The sequence below is a fragment of the Notothenia rossii genome, assembly GCF_949606895.1.
Source record: "Notothenia rossii genome assembly, chromosome: 9".
Taxonomy (NCBI): Eukaryota; Metazoa; Chordata; class Actinopteri; order Perciformes; family Nototheniidae; genus Notothenia; species Notothenia rossii.
In genome coordinates this window covers 6,706,358-6,727,559 of record NC_136907.1, presented here as the reverse complement: position 1 = coordinate 6,727,559, position 21,202 = coordinate 6,706,358, and the positions used below count along the sequence as shown (strand labels likewise).

The window sequence follows — 21,202 nt, the reverse complement described above, 5'->3', positions numbered from 1 at the left end:
ACACTGTGTACTTAAGCGGGGAGTGTTGCAGTAGAAAATTCCACTGTAGCGCCCGGTACATTAATGGGAAACCCTAAATGTTTGAGCACCCTCTATGAAACGTCAATAAATTATTATGGGAAGTTCCATTTTCTCACTTGAGCACCCGCCCCCCAAAATGTCTGTACACGTCCCTGCTAGTTCCTATAAGTGTAGATTCATTTCATGCAATAGGTTTCATTTCAGTACCTACAACTCAAATTTAAAAGTGTTTTCCAAGACATTGTACATGACCGCAATCTGATCTCGCCCTGTCCCTTTAAGTGTAGTTTCAATTCATGCTTGGACTGTACACTAGGTTTCATTTTAGGCCATTTATGAAAACAAAACTTACCATGAATATGTTGACCCCTTGTTGCCTCTTTTCTCTCATTAACCGAGAATAATGCAGCTGAACTATACTTCAGGAACGAATCATAGCCTTCAAAGATCACTGCAATCCTAACATAATAAATAAAGACATCACTTCTGTGGAAATTCAAATATATCAAATGTAGTTTAATGTACTTGACTGGCCACAGGGGGTCGACATTTACGTCTGTACTGGAAATACATAAGGAGAAGAAGAAGTGCAACGTGCCCTATCATCACGTGACGACGACAGAAAGTGGCTCGGCGAGGCGCATAAGCGTGGGACTGCGTGAACACTTTTAACTTCCGCACACTAATATGAACAACAAGAGCTGCCCAGACGACCGACACTGCTAAGCGTCCACACATTTAGTTAAATCAAGGTACGTTGTGTCTATTTAGATACTAAAATAACACCGAACATACGGTTTAAAGACCGTGTATTGGTTCCTCCTCACGAGGTACGGGAGCGGTTGCCTCGCGCTACGACGTGTACAAAAGTGTCGTAGTGTTGATTAACAGGTATTAAACAAAAGCTGTGTTTTAAAACAATGTATGTGATATACTACATTTACAACCAAACAGGTCAATTTAACTAGCTCCTAACCTTGCTATATGAGACGAACAACTGTTAAGATGGTTTTGATAAAACTACGTAGGTTGGCTAATGAGCTAAACAATGCTAACATCATATTGAAAAAAAAACAAGCGTTAGCATTCCCGCGAGTTTAACCGAAACTACTTGAAATATAAGTGTTCCCGCATTTTAATACACTACGCCATTATTAATGTTAACATTGTTTGCTCACATTTTCCTTTCTTATAATCACAACTGAGACATTAAAGTTGAAAATGTATTATATATACAATGACTTGCTGTTATTTGAGCTAACTGTTACCCTCGGTGCAGTGTCCAAAAGCATGAGTAATGTACATGTAATGATGTCAACTCAAACTAGTTGTTTGGTAATCGACCACACCCTCAATAAGTTGGCTATCGTTTAAACAACTGTAAAGTAAATGTGTGTGTGTACTTTGTAGGAAACAGGTTAGCAAAGACACAAGTTCAATTCAAACAAGGGAAGATCACCAAACACACAGGACAAAAGCTAAGTGACGCAAAAAAGCAACATTGACAACTAAATCGACAACAGAACGAGGCAAGATAAATATTAAGTGTGTGATAAAAGAAGTCATTGTGCAGTCATTATGTTCAATGTCAATACAGGAACTAATACCACAAGTAAAACTCATTATTAGATAAACTGTATGCAAGTAGTGATGATAACCTTGATAACGTTTTAAGAAGGTGTTTTACTATTATATACAGTGTTTCCCCTAGGTTTACTGGGGGGGCGGGGGGTGTTGTTGGGATATCAATATGTTTGTAATCCTCTGAAGCAGAGAGAGGAGCTGTGGATTATTGTTATTGATTAATGCATCAGTGTTTCATAGGGTACTGTATATAGTAAATGTGAGGTAAAGTGTCGCCAATGTAACCGGTTTAAACTCAGTGGCGATGAGGTCTTCAAATGTAGGAAAGGGTCTTAAAAGGTATTACATTTTGTCTTCAGGATTCCTGCATATACCCTGTGAAAAGTGACAGTAGATAGATAAGTTGCAATTTGGTGCTATAAATATGTATTTTTATTACAAAAACAGCATTGAATTTCAGGGGGCGCCAATCAATGTGAATACTGCATTTAACTGCTGTGGATGTTAAAGGTTGTGCTAAATGAACCTCCTTTATATAACGGTGCATAATTTCTATAAGATCATCATATGTTCAGATAAACAGCTGGTTTTTGTTTCATCTTTGAGTTTCCCTGGTGTTCCCTGGACAGGAAAGGAGTATAAAGTAACGTTGAATTATTTAAAGTGATTTATACCATTGTTTTTTTTTTTTATACAGATTTTGACAAAATGTCAGACTCTGATTCTGAAATTGGAGAGGAATGGGAAGCGATCCATAACCGCACGCCTGTTGTAAGTTGTGGATCAAAATAAGAGCAAATTGCCAACTTATCGAATTTCAGTTTTTACAACTTTTCATTCATCCTTCTCAGAAACTTTTGACCAGAAATGATACCGTTGTGGCCCTCCGTCCGCAAGGTAAGGAACATTTAGATTTGAATACACCTTTTTATTTTGATATCCAGTGCTGTATGTATGTATGTATTGGGGCTGTCCCGAATACCATTTGTCGGGCTCCGGATATTCGGTAGGAATCAGCAGCAAAGATTCGGATATTCGGCGTGCTCGTGGAGGGGGGTGGTAGTAATCAGCAGCCAATATTTGCCGAGTACGTGCACGTTTTTATCATGTGTAACGTTACTGTTTAAACTGCGGATAATGCAGCTTCATCATGGCAACTGGACTAGGGGTTGACCGATTATCTGCCTGGCCGATTATCGAGGCCGATATTCCGCATTTTACAGATTATCGGTATCTACTTTTTTTTTTTAAATCAAATTGCCGATACGACTTTGCTCTGATGCGGCCGTTTCTCTGGCTGCAGTCACCACTGTTCACGAGCAATGTCCTGTTCACGAGCAATGTCCCGCCCACAGCGCTATCTGATAGGCTATTATTGAAGTGTCAATCAACACTGAAGATTTTCCGGGCTGCAGCCAGCCAGACAGGCGGGACCTTCTCAGGTTACAGGCAGGTGCGAAGAACACAGACACAGACAGAGGCAAGCAGCAGCAGTGAGCGGTGTTTCGAAAGTAAATCAGTTGACAGCCGAAATGCAATAAACATCCCAATCCCCTATGCCGAAGTTGCAAAAACACCACAATCTAATTCTATCAGTTTTCCAGTTACAAAGGGACCGGGGGGGCTGAGATTGTATATATTTCCGCATTTTAACAGTACAATTTTTAAAAAGTATAAATATAGGAATGTGGCAATTCGCCTTTATTGATGGCATACATTTAGAAGAAAAAGAGAAAAACTAATAACGAGATTGAAAACCGAATAGTAGGCCAACGACCGAATATTTGGGTACAGCCCTAGTATGTATGTATGTATTATACTAAAGTATCCACATGCTTGCACAGTACTTGTCTCGTTTAATGTGAGTATTAAAACAATTTCACTGAATGAAAACATTCGATCTTTTAGACGTAAAAGTACAGACAACGTAAAGTTAAAGGAGATTTGAGGACTCATATTATTGATTTCTGAGCTTAATACAAACAGCAGATAAAAAAATAATAGTTTAATAGCTTCCTGTAATAGAGTAGGCTCTTGTGTATTGATTGGGCTTTTTCCAAACTTGAGATGGTAAATGCTCTACAGTACCTTCAGCCAGATGAATATAACTGTATATTCTGCATGTTCTTTGTTTTTTAGAGATCGTTTTTGACAATTGGAGTCAAATTCCTCTTGAAACCAGAAGAAAAGCCGGGGAACGGATGAGAATTTGTGCGTTCTGGCTTCCCCTGCTGCTGCAGCGCGACGAGCCCAGCAACCCTTCCTGCTGGGCTTACCAAATAGATCTGATATCAAGGTAGGCACAGTTATGATCGGGATCTGAATACGTGTTCGAACCCTCGATTATTAACACTTTTATCTTCAATGTTTAGTCCATTAAAAGATTGTTGAGCTGTTTTTCTTTCTTTTGAAGTGATACTGACGATCTGGATATGAAGCACTTGCAGAAGATCGAGACACTAGAGGCCATCCTCAGAGCCTTGGAGAAAGGAACGGTGTGTTGAATATTTAATAGTTCAGTATAGTCTAAGAACTATGGAACAAGCGGAGCTTAAAGGTCACCTATTATGCAAAATCCACTTCTTCATGTCTTGTATATATAAACATGTGTCCTCTCTGTGGAAAGAGACTGAAAGTTTCAGGAACAAAGATTCTCTCTTTTTGTCCTGATCCATTTCTATAAAAACCTGTCTGAAAATGAGCTGATCAGATTTTGGCCACTTTATGATGTCATAACGAGTTTTTGTGTTGTGTAACCATTAGCCAATCACCGACCAAGGTAACCCCTCCCCCCTTATCACCTGAATCTCCTCCTAGAGCCGTGCTTCTCAAACTTTTTTCAGTAATGTACCCCCTGACTGACCCCAAACATTTTTGATAGAAAAAGCCTATATAAATAATTACAATGTAGTGATGTTCTATCAGTGTGATTTATTAACTCCTTCATGCATGAATTACAACAAACTAAGGATATTTTCATCTTTATGCATGAAAAAAAAGAACAACGAAAAATTAAAACAAGGAGTTTTCAATTGAAGTAATATATGTTGAACAAAACAATGAACAAAAATGAGATATTATGAAAAACTACCAAATACAATACACACATTTATATTTTATATAAAATAGTGTTTTCTATTAAACTTATTGTACTAAGATTATTTTTGTAATTCATGTTTTTTTTTAATTAACATTTCTTTTTTTTGTTTACCTCACGTACCCCCTGCAGTACCCCCACGTACCCCTAGGTTTCTGTGTACCCCCATTTGAGAATCACTGTCCTAGCGCAACCAAATGTCCCTCAGAGGGGCGCGGGAGGGGCTCCTTATTTTCATCTAAAGTAACAGACAGAGAATCAGCCCTTTGGAAACAGGGCTGAAACAGAGGGGATTATGGGTAATGCTGCAACGATCTGTTTGGTGTTTCAGCCAATCAGAGACAGGTTCTGTATATATCTGAGACCTATAATATATTGTTGAAAAACAGTATCATAGGGGACCTTTAAACTACAAGCTACTCAGTTATTTTTGGATACAGAAGCAACACCAACCTGTCTGAGATAAGAATCCTAAACTGTTCAGAATATATATATCAAAGTCGATTTTTTTTCTGCGTTGAATTGACATTTCTTGTTGGTTCTCTGTTCCAGGTTAAAAGGGACCAAACTAAACATGTTATCTGGATCAGCAACATGTTTAACTTGGTAAGTCTGCGAAAAGCGATTGTTTGCATTGAATATTCGGAAAGGTTATCAATGAATAGAATACAAGGAAAGGTACTTGAACAATGGCAGAGGCATTGCTGCTCTTCTCTAGCTTTTGGTTAATAATAATAATGATCATGCAGACATACGTCAGCGCTCAAAATACAACTATATTTATCGATTTATCAGTTGGACATTTTAAGTAAAAAAGCAATCTGATGCCATGAAATACAAACTCTTTGCAATGAGTAACACATTATGAAGCTTAAAAGAGATGTTAATGAAGTTCCATGATGATATTTGGATCTGTGGTTTGATGCATCCTTAGAAATTCCCGCTGTTTCCCCATCTTTTATTAAAATTCAATAAAAAATACTTTGTCCAATGCAACAAGTGTCAAAGATAGAGCAACGCTGAATACATGCCTACTGCCTCTGCCAATATAAGGGTTGATGGTTGAATGGTTCTCTATTTGACATATTTCTCTGACTTTGTACCTCAGCGCACACCAGAGGCTCTGAAGGATGCGATGTGCTGGTTGGAGCGAACGGGAGAGCCTGGCATCCGGCATCGTGTCATGAGCCTCGGGCATCCCCAGATCTGCTTCACAGCGCTGCACGTCATCTTCACAGAGTGTGAGACACAAAGCAATTCAATGATGACAAGTTACTTTGCATTATCCTTTCACAAAATATATGTTTTTTTGTAAATCAATCAATCGGGCTCTAAGGGCGGTGCAGCATTTGACGCCCTCTTTCTCACAAGGAATAACTCCCAACATCAAAGTCAGGAAAAGCGTTATTTAAAAATAAGTTGTCACCTTTTGTTAAGTGGAACCTTTGTCTCGACGGCCGCCGTATAGTTTGATTTTCCTGCCGTACTCAGATAGATGCACATTGAAAACTCATAGAGGTGTTGAACCACGTATAAGATAATGGTATAATATAAAGTCATTGATGCTGGCTGGCTGAATTGCTAATGGAAGAATGAATTGTCACTCAGCTGTAATCCTTTTTATAGTTGCTTAAATGTGGAAATTAGATCCTGACAAACCACCGCATTATTTGATAAGGAGTATATCTGCTGATAGTCGATGTTGCTACTAGGGATGCTCCGATCAATATCGGCCGATGCTCACTCTATGCCGATCGATCGATGCTCTCTAAAAATGCCGATCGGGAGAGCCGATTGCATGACGCAAAAGACATGACACTTTTCTCTGTGCTCAAAACAAGCTCGCCAAGATGGCTTCTTCACCGGTATTTTAAGGTGTCCGAAAAAGACAGTAAAATAGCGGTATGCAACGTGTGTGAAGCAGAAATCCTGCAGCTCTGTCCGCTGTGACGGACCGGTGAGCGAAACACACACTAAGAGTCAGACCCAAACCACTTAGCTATTTTATCTACCTCTGGAACAAAACTAGTTATAAATATCTTTATTCTTCACTGCCGGGTCACTCACTACTGGATCAGTGAGCTGCATGAGATACTGACAGGTTGTCAGGGGAGAGAGGAAAAGAGAGCACTTTCTCCCGTGATATTATCCAAAGTTAATGTAAACTTGAATAATGTACTTCATTTGAATGTAATAATTATGTTGGTTGTTGTTTGTGGAAGCGCCAGTGAATGAGCTCCATTAACTGAGTTTTAAACATCACTTTAAATGGAAGATCCCCATAGGCCCCGCCCACTCGATCGGATCGGCGATCGGTATCGGCCGATACTGATTCCGGCGATCGGCCCCAAAATTGGCGATCGGAGCATCCCTAGTTGCTACACATCAAAGTCAAAAGTCAACTTTAATGTCAATCTTTCAGTTTGTGTGTATAGACGGAGAGATCGAAATAACGTTTCCAACAATCCCGAATACAAAAATATAATACAAATATGTATAAAATATGTATATCCTATATATATATATATATATATATATATATATACACAATCAACACACATATGCACACATTAAGATACAAAACACAATAACAATCAATATATACAAAATAACAGTCACTTCAATATCTTTGTGGATGTACATTAGTGCAAGATTGTCCATAGCAGCGTAAAAAGTGTCGGGTGCAAAAAGTAATTACCGGTATAGAGTTTTTGAGGAACAGAAATATTAATGTGATGCCAGAATCAGAGCATCACATTCATATTTCTGTTCCTCAAAAACTCTATTATTACTCCAAAAAAGTGAAAATCGTGTCAAATAGACCTCGTTTTCTGGCGTCACTTTAATATTTTACAGGGACAATTGGCATTTTGGTATGAGGGCGCACGCCGAAAGTAAGAAGGTGCAGCGCCTGTTACCCTATTTTGACAACCCGATAAGAAAGAGACCAAAACTACTACTATAGACATAGAATACAATGCATACATTATACAAGTCACAGAGCTGCTGCCATCTGGCATGATGCCACTTTACATATTTAAAAATATTTGTGTTGTCAAGCAGCACCATGGCAACATGCGCAGCCACGACTTATCACCCACACGCAGCTTTTAAATGTGGCAAGATAAGGAAATGCTCAATTTAAAACCTAAAAGGGGCAGACAGTCGTCCATTTTCTTCCACTCAGACCTACTTTGTGTGCATGTGTGTTTTGTACGGAGTGAATACCCACATTTCCTCTTGGGGATAAAGTAAAGGTTCCTCTTCTTATGAACACATAACATGATTCATGTGCAGTATAGAGAGGTGCAGGGATGACGTATTTTTGTAGGCCGACCCGGAAGTAAACTGTGCATGGGTTCCTTCGACATAAAAGCAATGAGATTTCTCCATAGGCTTTTGGAAAATAGCTCGAAATAAGGTCTGTGGGAAACGAACCTGTTTGATAAATGCACGTTTTGGTCAGCCGGATAATCTCCACATGTCCACCCTACTTTTATAATTTTCGAATCGTAAATCTAATCGCCCAGAAGCAAAATGCTAACGTTGTGCTATAAAGGAACTACAGCAGGGTCACACGACTTCAACGTCACGCCAACTTAAGATCAATATTCAAAACTACAGATTCAAAATGGTACAAGTTGAAGCGTTTGTTTGAACAGTTTGCAGGAGGCAGGTACTTGCTTTCAAGCACAACAGGGCAAACAAACTTAGAGGAGTGTTTACGTGTTCGGCGTAATGACGTACAACGTCCTCGACAACTTCTGTATTCCTATTCAGCCACTTGGTAACAACTGTTAAGAAAAAACTGTTCAGAAAAATATCACTCGTCACCGGCTTGGTCTTCAATATCACGATACATGTATTTATTATCCATCACACACAGGGCTGCGTGGGACAAATAGTCCTTGATATGCTTTTATACAAGAGAGGGTGTTGCAGTCAACAAGATGGAGGAATACTGGTTCAAAGCAGTATTCTGACATTAGTTCAGATTAGCGAAGGCCTGCAAGCAATACACATGACGTCATCTATCTCTGTAGGGGCTGTGTCATCATGCCAATCTTAGGAACATAGCTATCATAACTTCAACACAGTGTCTCATGAGCGTCACCCATGTAGTCATACACCCGGCTACGTACACATCTACGTAGGGCCTCTGTTATCATGTGCTACTCTGATATAGAAGGAACATTCAGTATTTTCCCAACAACAACCATCGTTTTTCAGACACGTAAACTCTTCAAAAATCACCAGTGGGGTCACTGCTGATGTATTTAATGCCGTAGAGCAACACGTGAGCCATCTTTTCAATTTGTGTCAACCACAGATCTTATTTCAAGCTATTTTCCAAAATCCAATTGACTTTGGAACCCTTAGTGGTAAAATGCTAACTCACCACTCTATGTGATGTGGTGTGTAAACAGTGAGCCTTGTGTGTGGATTATAACAAACACTCCTCTTTTGCTTCCATCAGTTGCAAAGTACATTCAGCAAATGGGCTCTGACTCGGTGAAGACGATGAAGGCGCTGAATGTTCGATCGGCTGACTATCTAATAGAGGTGAGACAAATAACATCTACGGCGGTCTCTCTGAAATAACAGGCTTTGTATGTATTTATTTGCCACAGACACATGTAAGTTGAAGGCAGAATTAATGAAAAGTATGTTTTCAACTAATGAGTAATTAAAATATTTGGTTTGTCGTGTTCCTTCTCCAGAAAAGTGAAGAAATGAAGAAGAAAGGAAATGAGAACTTCAAGAAAATGCAGTTTGAAGAAGCTGTGAAGTATTATTCTAAAGCCATCAAATTATAGTAAGTAATATTTTATTTATTTCTAAAAGTTAATGCATGAAACTTCAAACTGTGTTGTTTTTAAGGTAACCGTGGTTGCAACATTTTTTTATGTTTTTGTTTTCACATGATTTACAATAATGCAATAAAATAGTACAACCTTTTCCCGGTGAAGTTGAAGTATTTATGTTTTTGTTGACACTCTTTTTAAACAATATATGAGTGGTACAGATTTTTACAAACACAAGGTTCAACCTCAAAAGAAGGCCTTGGTGTGTGTAGTGGAGTGTTATGGCGCATTTCCACTGCAGGGCCTCGCACGGCTTAGTACGGTATAGTTAGGCCTCGGTAGACCAGGCTCACTTTATGCTGCGTTTCCATTACCGTTTAGGAACTGGGGCGGTAACTATAGTAACGCAGTTTAGGCGGAGCCGTGACGTCATCTTCAATGAGAACCAAAAAACCAACATCAGCCGTTAGCTGTTAGCACTCAGAGCTCACAGCTCCTCATATCTGTTCAGAAACTAGACAAGTGAAACAAGTACAAACCACAGACTGTCTGTGTCATGGAGAATACAGTCGCTGGTTTATTTATGTCTGTAGGCCGTTGTTGTGAGTGTGAACGGTCGGAGCATATACAACGTTATTTTAGCCAATCTCCATTCAGTAAACACATATTTTAAAAAGGTGTTTCTCCTGCCGTCTGTCTGCAGACTAGTCAAAGCATTAATTCATGGTTTTTACTAACCGGTATCAGTATGTTGTTACTTCGGCATCATTTTTGAAACGTGTATTACAATTAAAATCACGGTAAAATATGTTCGTTGTAGTTGTAGCCACTAACGTCACTAGTTTAGCATATTCAGCCCGGTTGTTGACCCGGAGAGAACCACGATTTTGCAGTGCCAGAAAAACTGTGAAAAGGTAGCCCTGAGCCGGAACTATCCCTATTGGAAACGCAATAAAAAAAATAAATAAAAAAAAACGGGCCGGATTTGGCACGGCACGCCTAAACCGTGCTGCAGTGGAATAGCGCCATAAGTGTTACAGAGAAAATCTGTATTAGCAGGCTATTTATATAGATTGTAAACTTGTACTTTTGTGACTCAAATGTTCTTCTCCTCCATCCAGCCCTGACAACCACTTCATTTATGGAAACCGAGCGCTATGCTATATCCGATGTAAAAAATATCTGTAAGTATCACTAATTCCTCTCATTGGTGAATGCATGAAGTATCAGAAGTGACGTCTGTTTGACCTTGTGATGAGTCAGTGTTCAACGTCCCACACTAAAGCAAGAGTGAATGGTGGACTGGAAAGGAAATGTGTTTTAATGCTAAAATGACTTATTGATTTTTACAGCAAAGCGGTAACTGATGGAAAACGTGCTACTCTGATAAAGCCACTCTGGGTGAAGGTACTTATCTCTTTTATGAGCTGTGTGAGATTCATTTTGATCGAGTTGTAAGTTCTTGAAATGGTAATCAGGAGTTCAAATGTAAATCACGGTTTTGTTTTGCAGGGCCACTTCCGCTTCTGTGAGGCTTTGTTTTACTTGGGCGAGGTGAAAAAGGCTATCGAAGCTAACGTATTAGCCCGGGGTCTTTGTAAAGACAACCGAGACGGGATCAAAGACCTGGAAGACCAATACGAGAAATTCTTATTGGAAATGCCAGAGCCCAAAGGTATTTTCCCTGCACTCGTCTCATGTTCACAGCAGCGACATGCGTCACATTTGAAAAGGCAAAGGTGCTGGAGGTTGAGAGTTTTAATTAAATGTGCAAACTAATGCCTCCACTGTCGACACGTTATACTTTAGTTAAGCTGTCAGTAAACAGTCTGGCTCTACGGTGTAAAGAATAACAGGAAACATTTCAAATCACATCTTGAGGTTCTATTGTAGACTAGTTAGTTGATTGTCCCTTCTTCAATTTAAGATCTCAAACCTGTTGTTTACTAGGAGACATTTCCAATGGGAACATCAACATAACATCAAGTAGAACTCTGCCCATAGCCCTAATCATTGCAAACAAAACTATCATGAATTGGAAATCACGACACAAAAGCAATATCACAATTTTTAAAAAACCTGCTTATGGAATACATTTCAATTGAAAAATTATCACATCATAATCCTCACTCAGATTTCAGCCACCACCCCTTTCTACTTCTTTAAAGGGCCCATGTCATGCTTTTCCGGTTATTACCCGTCCCCTTGTTGTTATGAAGGTTTTTTTGGGGATTTTCTCTTTCAATTTATTTCTTCCGGGAACCAAGTTACGTAACGACGACCCCTCCGTGGATTGGTCCAAATGTACCAATCCGGACTTCCTCACACACACATTCAATCTTTTCTCTGCTGCAGCTCTGTCGATTTCTCCTCCCTGAGATGGCGGGATGCCGCGAGGCTGTGAGTCGGTGTGTAAGCACACACACACACACACTCCCAGCCAGGCTGCGGGTGTGTGTGTTCAGGATGGTTTCGCTGTCTCGCAGACGGCCACTGGGCTCACAGGGAGGGGGGGGGGCAGGAGCTCCAACAAGCCGTTTAGGACAGAGACTGAATACACATACTATACAGAGATGCTGTTTGAGAAACCAATGTGAGTTTGGAACATTGCACAATATAAATCTATTCTAGTAGACCTCAACAATGGAATTATGATCAGTAGAAATGGCCATGACATGGGACCTTTAAGGTCATGCTACTATTGACATTCAATATCAAACAAACTAATTATAGTAGATTAACTACATTATTCAAAAGTGAACAGTAATTTACAATAACACAGGAATAACAAACGGAGTGCTCTCTCCCTCTCCTGACAGCCCGCCAGTCTCATGCAGCTCGTGGATCCAGTAATGAGTGACCCGACAGTAAAACTAAACCTATCTAGAACTAGTTACGGTAGTTTGAGAGGTAGCTTAAGTAAAATAGCTACGTGTGATTTTCTAACCTGACGTGTGTGTTTTGCTCACCGTCGACTCGTCAGCAGCAGCTGATCTCTCTCTCTCTCCCGTCAGATTAGACTTCACTCGCGTTTATGTTCGTATCGATCAGATCTAGCTAAAGCTATTCAAACAGGGTGAGGCCACAAAGTATAGCTCAGCATTATGATTTTGTTTACATGCCCACCGGAACCCCAAGGCATTACCAATAGATCAACGCACAATCAATCCATACAGGACATGTCTTTCTCCACATCACGTGTTAGACATTAGAATTGACTATTGTCTGTCACATAAGTGGCGCAACTGATGCGGTATTGCGCTAAGGGGAAATTATTTTGACCGGAGAGATTTAGATTTGCCGGTCTTCAGCATATTTTACCGGCTAACGGAAACTCTGACACTGTTTTTGGTTTCTTTTTTTGTCCATGTATATTTTGTTATTTGTCTTTACTTGTAAATGCTCCTTATTGTCTTCTGTGACACTGTACTTATATCTCAAACCTGAATACTGCTCATCATGGACAGAAATCTAATCTAGCAAATCTGTATGACTTCATCCCTAATCTTTTGTTTTGATGCCCTTCAAAATGAAACTCATGCTCTTGTGCTTTGATTTCAGTTGTACCACCTAAGAAAAACCAAAGTAAAAAGTATGTTGGCGCTATTATCCACATTTAACAGACGTGATTATTAAAAGCTGATGCATGAATTGATGTTGTTTTTTTGCACTTTCAGAGCTCAAACACTGGAGCCACGGCCGCTGTCTGTAAACTCTGTTCATAAGAACGATCCTCCTCCGAAGAGTAAAGTGAGTAACTCTCTTTTCGGGCTTTATCTTATGGTGAGCAAACATTCACTAATGCATATTTTTTTTATAAATTATTAACTGGTGTTTATTAACTTGTGTGTTGACAGACCCCAGTGGTTAAACAAGAAAAACAAGGTGAGTTCGTTTAAACTTCTAGCTGGTGTACACAGTATGGCTCTCATATTCTTAAATACATATTCATTAAAAATATTGGAAAGCATGTAGGTGCCTCCAGACTCAAAATTAAAGACTTAGTGCAGATAACTTAACATAAATATTTGTGAAGCTTTATCTAGGCACAACTTTGGACTTTAATAAAATACTCTGGGTGTTTCTCAATGTCGAGTACGCTTGCTTGGTAGCACGTCTTCCGAGTCACTTGCTTCAGGAGCGAGGCAAGAATACTTCTTGGCATTCGGAAAACAAAGAGTGGAACAGGCGAGCAAGTGTGCAGGTGTGCTCATATGAGAGGCCCCGCCTTACATTTTCCGCCCCAGATTTGGGGAAATTGGTCCGTGCGCAAAGCATTGTGGGGATTTTAAGACCGCGGAGTCTACACATGTGCAGCCTCGAAATTTCTCCAAACAAAGTACGCCGGGCTCGGTAGAATTCCAAGTATGCTGGACATTGGAACAGTCCTTCGGCGGCACTCGATGACGTAGCATGCTTGAAATAGTGGCTCTGGAGCAGCTTTACTCGAGATTGAGAAACACCCTCTGTCTTTCATTTGTCCTCTCGGTTTGAAAAGAGACTTGAAAATGTCACATTTGACTAATCATCACTGAAAATAATAACCAGTTGCAGGCATAGATATTGTGTTGTGTCTTGTGTAGCTGTAAATTAAAAACGTTGATGTAATTTTAGCCCAGGGGTAGACATTAAGGGTAAATAGAATTTCATTTCCACTGGCCCCACCATTGTAACCACTGGCCCGAGAGCATTCGTCCAAAAAAAATCAACTCTAATAATGAAGAAAATGAACACATTTGTTGCAATAGTAATTTATGCAAACACTACACATTACTACTTGTACTGCAACATTTGATTAATAAGTTCTTCCTAATTTTCCTGAATTTTTCATATTTGGTTTATTAAAATAATGATATTGTGGTCATTGTTAAAAAATGTCTGCTATTATCATTATTACGAGTATTATTATTTGTATAATGCGCTTTCTGCCTTCCTGTCATTAGGAGTTAGAAATGTAATGGCTGTGTAATAGATTATATTAGAACCTTCATTATCCTAAACTGCTGGGACACTTCCCTATAGCCAATACCTTTATATTTTCTACTCTTCTCGTGCTTGTCAGCATAGGTCGGCATTGATGTACAGAGCCGACAGAAGACCTTGTGTATATCATCATATTGAAGCCAACTCCATCGATCAAGCTGGCTGAAACTTCCTCTCCCTCTTCTTCTCATACTCCCTGTCACTCTCCTTTAACTCCTCCGGTGACATTCTTTTATTTTAAGATTGTTTTTTGCCAGGCGCTTGGCCGGTTACCGCTGGTATTAAAAACATTTTGGCGAATCGTTAGGTGGCGCGAAAGTCTGTAGTGAACGAGCGGGCTCTCACTCATGGGAGCAGCTTGCTTTTCACCCAACAGCTTCACGAAACGCAATGTTGTAGCGTTAATAAACGAAACAATTTAACAAAATTGCTAGTCAAAATACCAATACCACAGGACCATTTCGTTTTTTAAAGCAATGTTTTTAGTGGCCCGAGCGGGCAAGTGGAAAGCACGTTATGCCTGTGTCTAGATGGTGCTTCCGGGCCAGCGGGCCATTTATAATGTGGAGCCCTGTTTTAGCCAAATAATGTTATGTTCAACACTTCATGAGCAACGTTCTCTCTTTCTCTTCAGTGAAAAATGAAAAGACTGTGCAGTCAGAGGGCAGTACTAAAAACTCCAAACCATCAAAAAGGTTAGTACAAAATGTTTTTTTATAAAGGATGATGCCACTGCTTGAAATCATTTACTCTTAATTAACTAGTTAATTCCCGCCGCCCCTGCTCATTGTTTCATAAGTGCAGTTTGTCGATTGATTGATAAAAGTTCTGGTATTTATCACACATACTTCTCAATCAGTTCTTTCATTTCACTTTGATTTGGCAAGTTGTTCCACATCTCCTCTATAACAAGATTTAGATGCAGTACTTTGGTAAAACATTTTTAACATGCATCCTCACGTTTACAGCTAAAGAGCTTCAATTTTTCTTTTTCCCTTTCAGAGTATTTACCTGATTTTAAATGTTGTGCTTTCAGTGAGCCTCCTACGAAGAATGGGAAGGGAGACTCCAGCACACCAACGAAGAAGAAACCAAAGAACAGAAGTCCGCCTGAAGTGCAGGTGAGGCTGAACTGAACACATCACGCACATATTGCATCTGTTTTTCAAAACGCAACATCTTGCAAGAAACGGCGTCTGAGGGCTTCTTAACATTTAATAAACTATGAATGTGTCATACTCACTTAACGCGAAGAAACTCCGCTTTCAGACAATATCAAAAAATGTTAGCTAAACGAAACAAAAGGGTACTAACAAAGGCTCTGAGTTAGCCCTGAGCGACAAAATGCTAACAGACTTAGCACAGAACTCACGGTAAATCCCCTTATTACTCATCGTATCTGCACAAACAAGATATCGGTTAGCAAGCTGAGATCCCACAGATTCCAGAAATATAAGTATCATCACTGAGCGATCAGAACTCGCGGCAAAACGACAACAAACAACAAAAATGTTTGCTTTACGGTATTTATGTAAACAACGGAGATTTCATATTAGCTGCTACGATAGCTACTAGAGTGTATGACAGCTTCTTGTTTTGGGCATTCTGGCTAGGCATCACTCATTCACCAAGGGGCAATGTTTAGATGGATTTTAGGAACTTCCCCTCGATTCTATTGGCTCGAACGGTTCAAAAGAGGTGTCAATCATCAAAATCGACCGAGGGGTTCCAGAGATATGGAAAACGGACCCAAATGACACCAGAAGTGTTTTTTTTTCTAAACCTCTAAAAAGGTCAAAGGTCACTTGTTTTGCACCAATCTTGATACAGGGTACTTATTATATTTTATAGTTTGGATTCCTAAAGCTTTTATTCTATCCCATCATTCAAGGGTGGTTTTCACTATAAGTAATTTTTAATTTTTCAACGGACACTATAATTTACATTTCTTTTTTGCTATGTTCAATCTGAATTTACTTTAAAATAAAAACATCTATATTGATTCTGACACTTCTACATCCAACTCACAGGTTTATCATTGCTTTGAGAAAAAAGATTATTCATTTACCCCTTTTTTTAAGTGACGTTATTGTCATTTGTTCTGGAAATGTCATTTTTGAGCCGCAGACCTGAAAAACAGGCTCAGGGCTCAACAGGTTAAATGAAATAACTGACCTGTGTCTCTGTGTTGTGTTTTCTGTCTTCGGAAGCTGAACGACGGTGACAGTAAAGCAGTTGCGTGTATAGAGTTGAAAGTGATGGTGCAAGAGGCTCACAGCGCGCTGACTGACCTCCGCTGCCGCAACGCAGAGCAGGCGTTCAGGAAGGCTCTGATCATCCTGGACACCAGCACTGCCAAGGTAACAGAAGATTTAACACTTTGCACTTGTGTTATTTTTTATTTTATTTTTTATTAGTCAATTTATTGAACATGTCAGAAACATTTATTTTTATTTTTTATAATTATAATCATTTAACCTTTATTAGAATGATGGCATTTTTATTACTAATATCTTTGTATTTGTTATGTATTTCTGTTGTACCGATATGTTCACTTTGTTTTATGGGGCTTTATATCATTGCATCGACTCAGTTGTCTTGTGTCTTATCTGTCGGAAAGAAATCATTATTTTTTTATTTATTTTTTTATTATCATACCTCCTTGTGTCTCTCAACCTGATAAAATGTTATATTTTGTTACATGTACCTGTAAAGCAGGGGTCGGCAACCCCTGTCACCCCTGGCACGCGTGGCACGCTAGGAATAAGTGTGCAAAATATAAAAATTATATTTTTCGGATCCAGAACGAGACCGCCGGCAGAAGGAAGTCATGCACTCAACGCAGCGCAGAACTCCAGTCGACTTTCTGCTGCTTTCCTCCATGTTGAAACGATCAGGGGTTTAGCGCACTTCACACATTGCAGTACCCATAAGGAGCTGTACATGCCACAGTTTTTGCGTGGCTGTGTCTTTAGTTGAAAGCCCAGTGGCGATCTGCTCATCCGTCCTCGAAGATAATATGCTACACAGGGGCGGACTGGCCAACTGTGTGTTCTGGAGAATCACAGTATGTCCGGCCGTCAGCAAACCGAGCCGGTCGTCAACGGGCCGTTGACGACCGGGCTTGGTTCGCTGACGACCGGCACCGCCCTTTATTTATTTAAATGTGTTTAAAAGGCATCATGTAAGTTGCGCTGACAGACGACAGAGGTCCACAGCTTCCTCGCAGCAAGGCTCCCCCCGCTCTCGAGTTGTCAGTTCACGAGCGCCCGTCCCCCCGTTGACAGTTCACGAACGTCGGGACACTAATCAGATTTCTTTTTTTTTAAATGGCACTTCATATCAAAAAGGTTGCTGACCCCTGCTGTAAAGTAACAAATAATTTGAGGGGAATGTCTTGTTTGTTTTTAACTTGTGATGTGTCATTTTGTAAAGCACAAAAGTGCTGTATAAATAAAGCTTTATAATTATTAGGTGCCCTAATTCAGTTTTCCTTAATGCTGAACCACATCAAATATTAAGCCTTTTAAATATATGATTTGTTCTCCCTTGCAGGAAGTTGGTCTTTCTACGCTGGATGTTTTGTTGTTGCTGTACGGACACGCTGCAGCTCTGACCGAAATCGGCCAGCCTGAGGTAAATTAAATACACGAAGGACGATTTCCTCTAGTGCCGACATTTTGCCTTGATGAATTACTGTGAAGCAAAACTCCTCATGGATGTATTACAGGGAATAGAGCGTACATGATTAGTTGATCATAACTAAAATATTTGGCAACTGTTCTGACACTAATCACTTTTTATCCTTCAAATCCAGTCCTTTTAAATAAGAGGATTTCCGCCTGTCTTTATCATATATCGTTGTAAACTAAATATTTGAGGGTATTTTTTTTTACTCTGGTTCAAACAAAACAAGAAATCTGAAGACTTCACGTTTGCTGTATTTTTTGTTGTTGTTGCCTTTCGTAAATGTTAATAGATTAAGGCGAGACGCTACAGCTGAATAGGGTCATTTTTTTAACTTAAAGATATCAGCTAGAAATGTCTCCAGTTAATTACTTACATTAAGACAATTGTTTTTGGTATTACAAGTTTTCTGAAATAGCATTTTTAAATATGCAAATGAGCCATAATCTCATTAAATATGCAATTGTTTTTTGTATAACCTTGCTTCGTGCAATCGACACTTATTGTCGTCTTCTATAAGAACGTTTTTTTCGCTGTTCTTTTGCCATTTTGAGATTTTAAATATCCAACGGAAAGCTAAACCAGGAAGTGTTTTAGCACACCACGTGACGCATCTGAACGAATCACGTTGTCTGAAATTGACACAAGCCAATGAGATTTAGTTTTTTGGTTTAAGACCCCTTTGTACTTCCACGATTGGTTGCTGATACAAAGCAGCGGTCACGGTATTTTATGTTACGGTAGAATGCTAACTTTTGGTGAATTAAGGAGAAATCTACAGACGCAAATAGACAAACTATAGTAAAATAAACATCTAAATGTGTATTGTTTTACGTTTTCCTTCCAAAAGCCTGAAAGAAAACATTTTATGGAATCAAAATAGCTCAAAATCTCAAAATTAACCAGTGCATGAAAAATGATGTTTTTGCCTGCCGTGTCTCGCCTTAACTGAGAACAAATATTAGTAGATTGAATTATAAAGTTCTAGCCTTGATGTGGCTCTCATTATATTCAACATTTTTCATTGCCTTTATAAGGAATTATTATGACTGGAAATAGAAAATAAAGTAAAAAATATGATGCCAATGAACAAAGCAGAGGATATAGAATACAAATGAAATTGAGAACTGTACGGAAATCCCTGTTGTTGCAGATTCTAATGTTTGTTTGCTTTTGTTAAAAACAGGAACTTGGAGAAGCACAAAAGCTTCTGGAAAAGATCAAATCATTTGAGGAGCGGACCTTTCAGTGTCTGGTTTACTACGCCACCGGGAGGGTGTTTCTCAAGGAGAACAGGTACGGCGGCTTCCAGTTTTCCCAGTTTTCGTTTCATTATGTCGCACCTTTTTCTGCAGTTTCAAACATTCCCTACTCTTCCTCTTGTCCTGACAGGTTTACAGTGGCTCTGAAGCAGTTTTCAGATTCCCTGCAGACAGTCAAGAATAAAATAACGCCGGGTAAACTCACCTGGCCTTTCACCAATGAGATAGTCAAAGAAACGCAGCCGGACTATTTCAAGGTATGTCATCGTATGTTGGTGCATAAAGATGATATGACTCGAATGTGAGCATCGTTATAGCTATAAGAAGAATAATAACAACACCCACTCTGCTAACTCTGAATCTGACCAATTACAGGGTGTCCGCGGGGTCTTAAAAAGTATTAAAAGTTGATAAATCAATTAAGCAAAAATTAAGGCTATTAAAAAATATTAAACGGCATTTTCCAAGGTATTAACAAAACTGCTTTGATTGTGTAGTAAAAGCCACTTTCTATAAATTCAGATAAGTTGCACGTATCATTAAATGTTAAGATGTTATTGCCATCTAACATTAAATATTTACACAAATAGACATAGGAGTAGCACCTTCCATTTGATGCAATATAAATAAAAAAGACCATATCAAATAATCTGTACGAGCCAAGAATGTCAGAGTTGGGACTTCTGATTTATTGGGGTTTTTACTACTAACTTATTATTTCTGCATCAATTACGGGCTGGATCAGTTTCATGGGTATGTGTGAGGAGTGTGTGGAAGAGAGGGTCGCTCTATTTTTATTATTATTTAAGACATATATTTGTGGATGCTATAATAACTATCTTTATTAAAGCAAGATTTATTCAACGTATTTTTGGACGCCAGACTTCATTTTTGCGTCTGACAAAGTATAGCTTACACTTCTCTCTCTTTTTTGTTGGAATTCAGACATTTTGATAACTTGTGTTTTCTGTTTTTTTAGGGAATGCTTGAGCAAGCTATAGAGTTGTGTACATTTCCTCCTCCGCCTGACGCCATCTGTCGACTGGAGATCTGCCTCTGCCCCATGAAGGCAGAAATCTACCTGACGGACCCAGATTTCAAGGTATGTCGCAGCCACTGGTTAGTTATTCTTCAAATTGAGCTTTCAATGTAACATAATTGTTGGGAAAATACTGAATGTCCTCTTCCAATATGAGAGTAACATGATTGTAGTTCCAGTAATCCAAGATTAGATTTACAGATAGCAAATAAGCATGACTCGGACAAGATACGTCTTAGGATAGTTTGCTTGACTCTTTACTTCAACAAAAAGGTATCAAATACAAACACGTATTTCCTCAGGTCAAAAACGATGTTGCTCTGTGCTTCGTACTCCTTCTCACACCCCCAATCACCAGCAGCTGCCGTCGGCTATAACGTCTCGTAAACAAAAACAGCTGCGGTCGTCTATGCAGTCAATTTCACACGGCTTGTTCAAATAAATGATATGATGGCACTAATAAGAAAGGATTATAATATTCAAATATATCTAACTATACATTTTAACATATGGCTCCTACAATGATAACAAAGGTATCCCAACTGTAGCTGTGAACATGACAGGATGTGTGATGACCTAGAAGAGCATCAGGACTGTTTGAGGCATATGATAGCTATGTGATTAACATGATGATTCAGCCTCTATGGAGAGAGACATATGACAAGCATGATCATTTCTGACGTGGAGCTAATCTGAAGTAAACATTGAATACTGCTTTCTATTC

The 21,202-nt window shown here is 39.2% G+C and overlaps 1 protein-coding gene across 1 annotated transcript; it reads left to right on the top strand.

Moving 5' to 3' along the window:
• Positions 1 to 615: 615 nt before the first annotated feature.
• On the top strand, positions 616 to 20,592 carry LOC307018428 (E3 ubiquitin-protein ligase TTC3-like; the record flags this gene model as incomplete). Its single annotated transcript, XM_079648662.1, has 22 exons — positions 616 to 773; positions 2,303 to 2,376; positions 2,457 to 2,502; positions 3,745 to 3,901; positions 4,019 to 4,100; positions 5,255 to 5,308; positions 5,811 to 5,943; positions 9,180 to 9,265; positions 9,424 to 9,518; positions 10,629 to 10,691; positions 10,860 to 10,914; positions 11,020 to 11,182; positions 13,069 to 13,099; positions 13,185 to 13,257; positions 13,365 to 13,392; positions 15,125 to 15,185; positions 15,527 to 15,611; positions 16,701 to 16,850; positions 18,046 to 18,126; positions 19,364 to 19,473; positions 19,570 to 19,696; positions 20,419 to 20,592. Exons 2-22 carry the CDS (start codon positions 2,314 to 2,316, stop codon positions 20,590 to 20,592), a joined length of 1,917 nt encoding a protein of 638 aa, XP_079504788.1. The 5' UTR covers positions 616 to 773; positions 2,303 to 2,313.
• Positions 20,593 to 21,202: the final 610 nt, after the last annotated feature.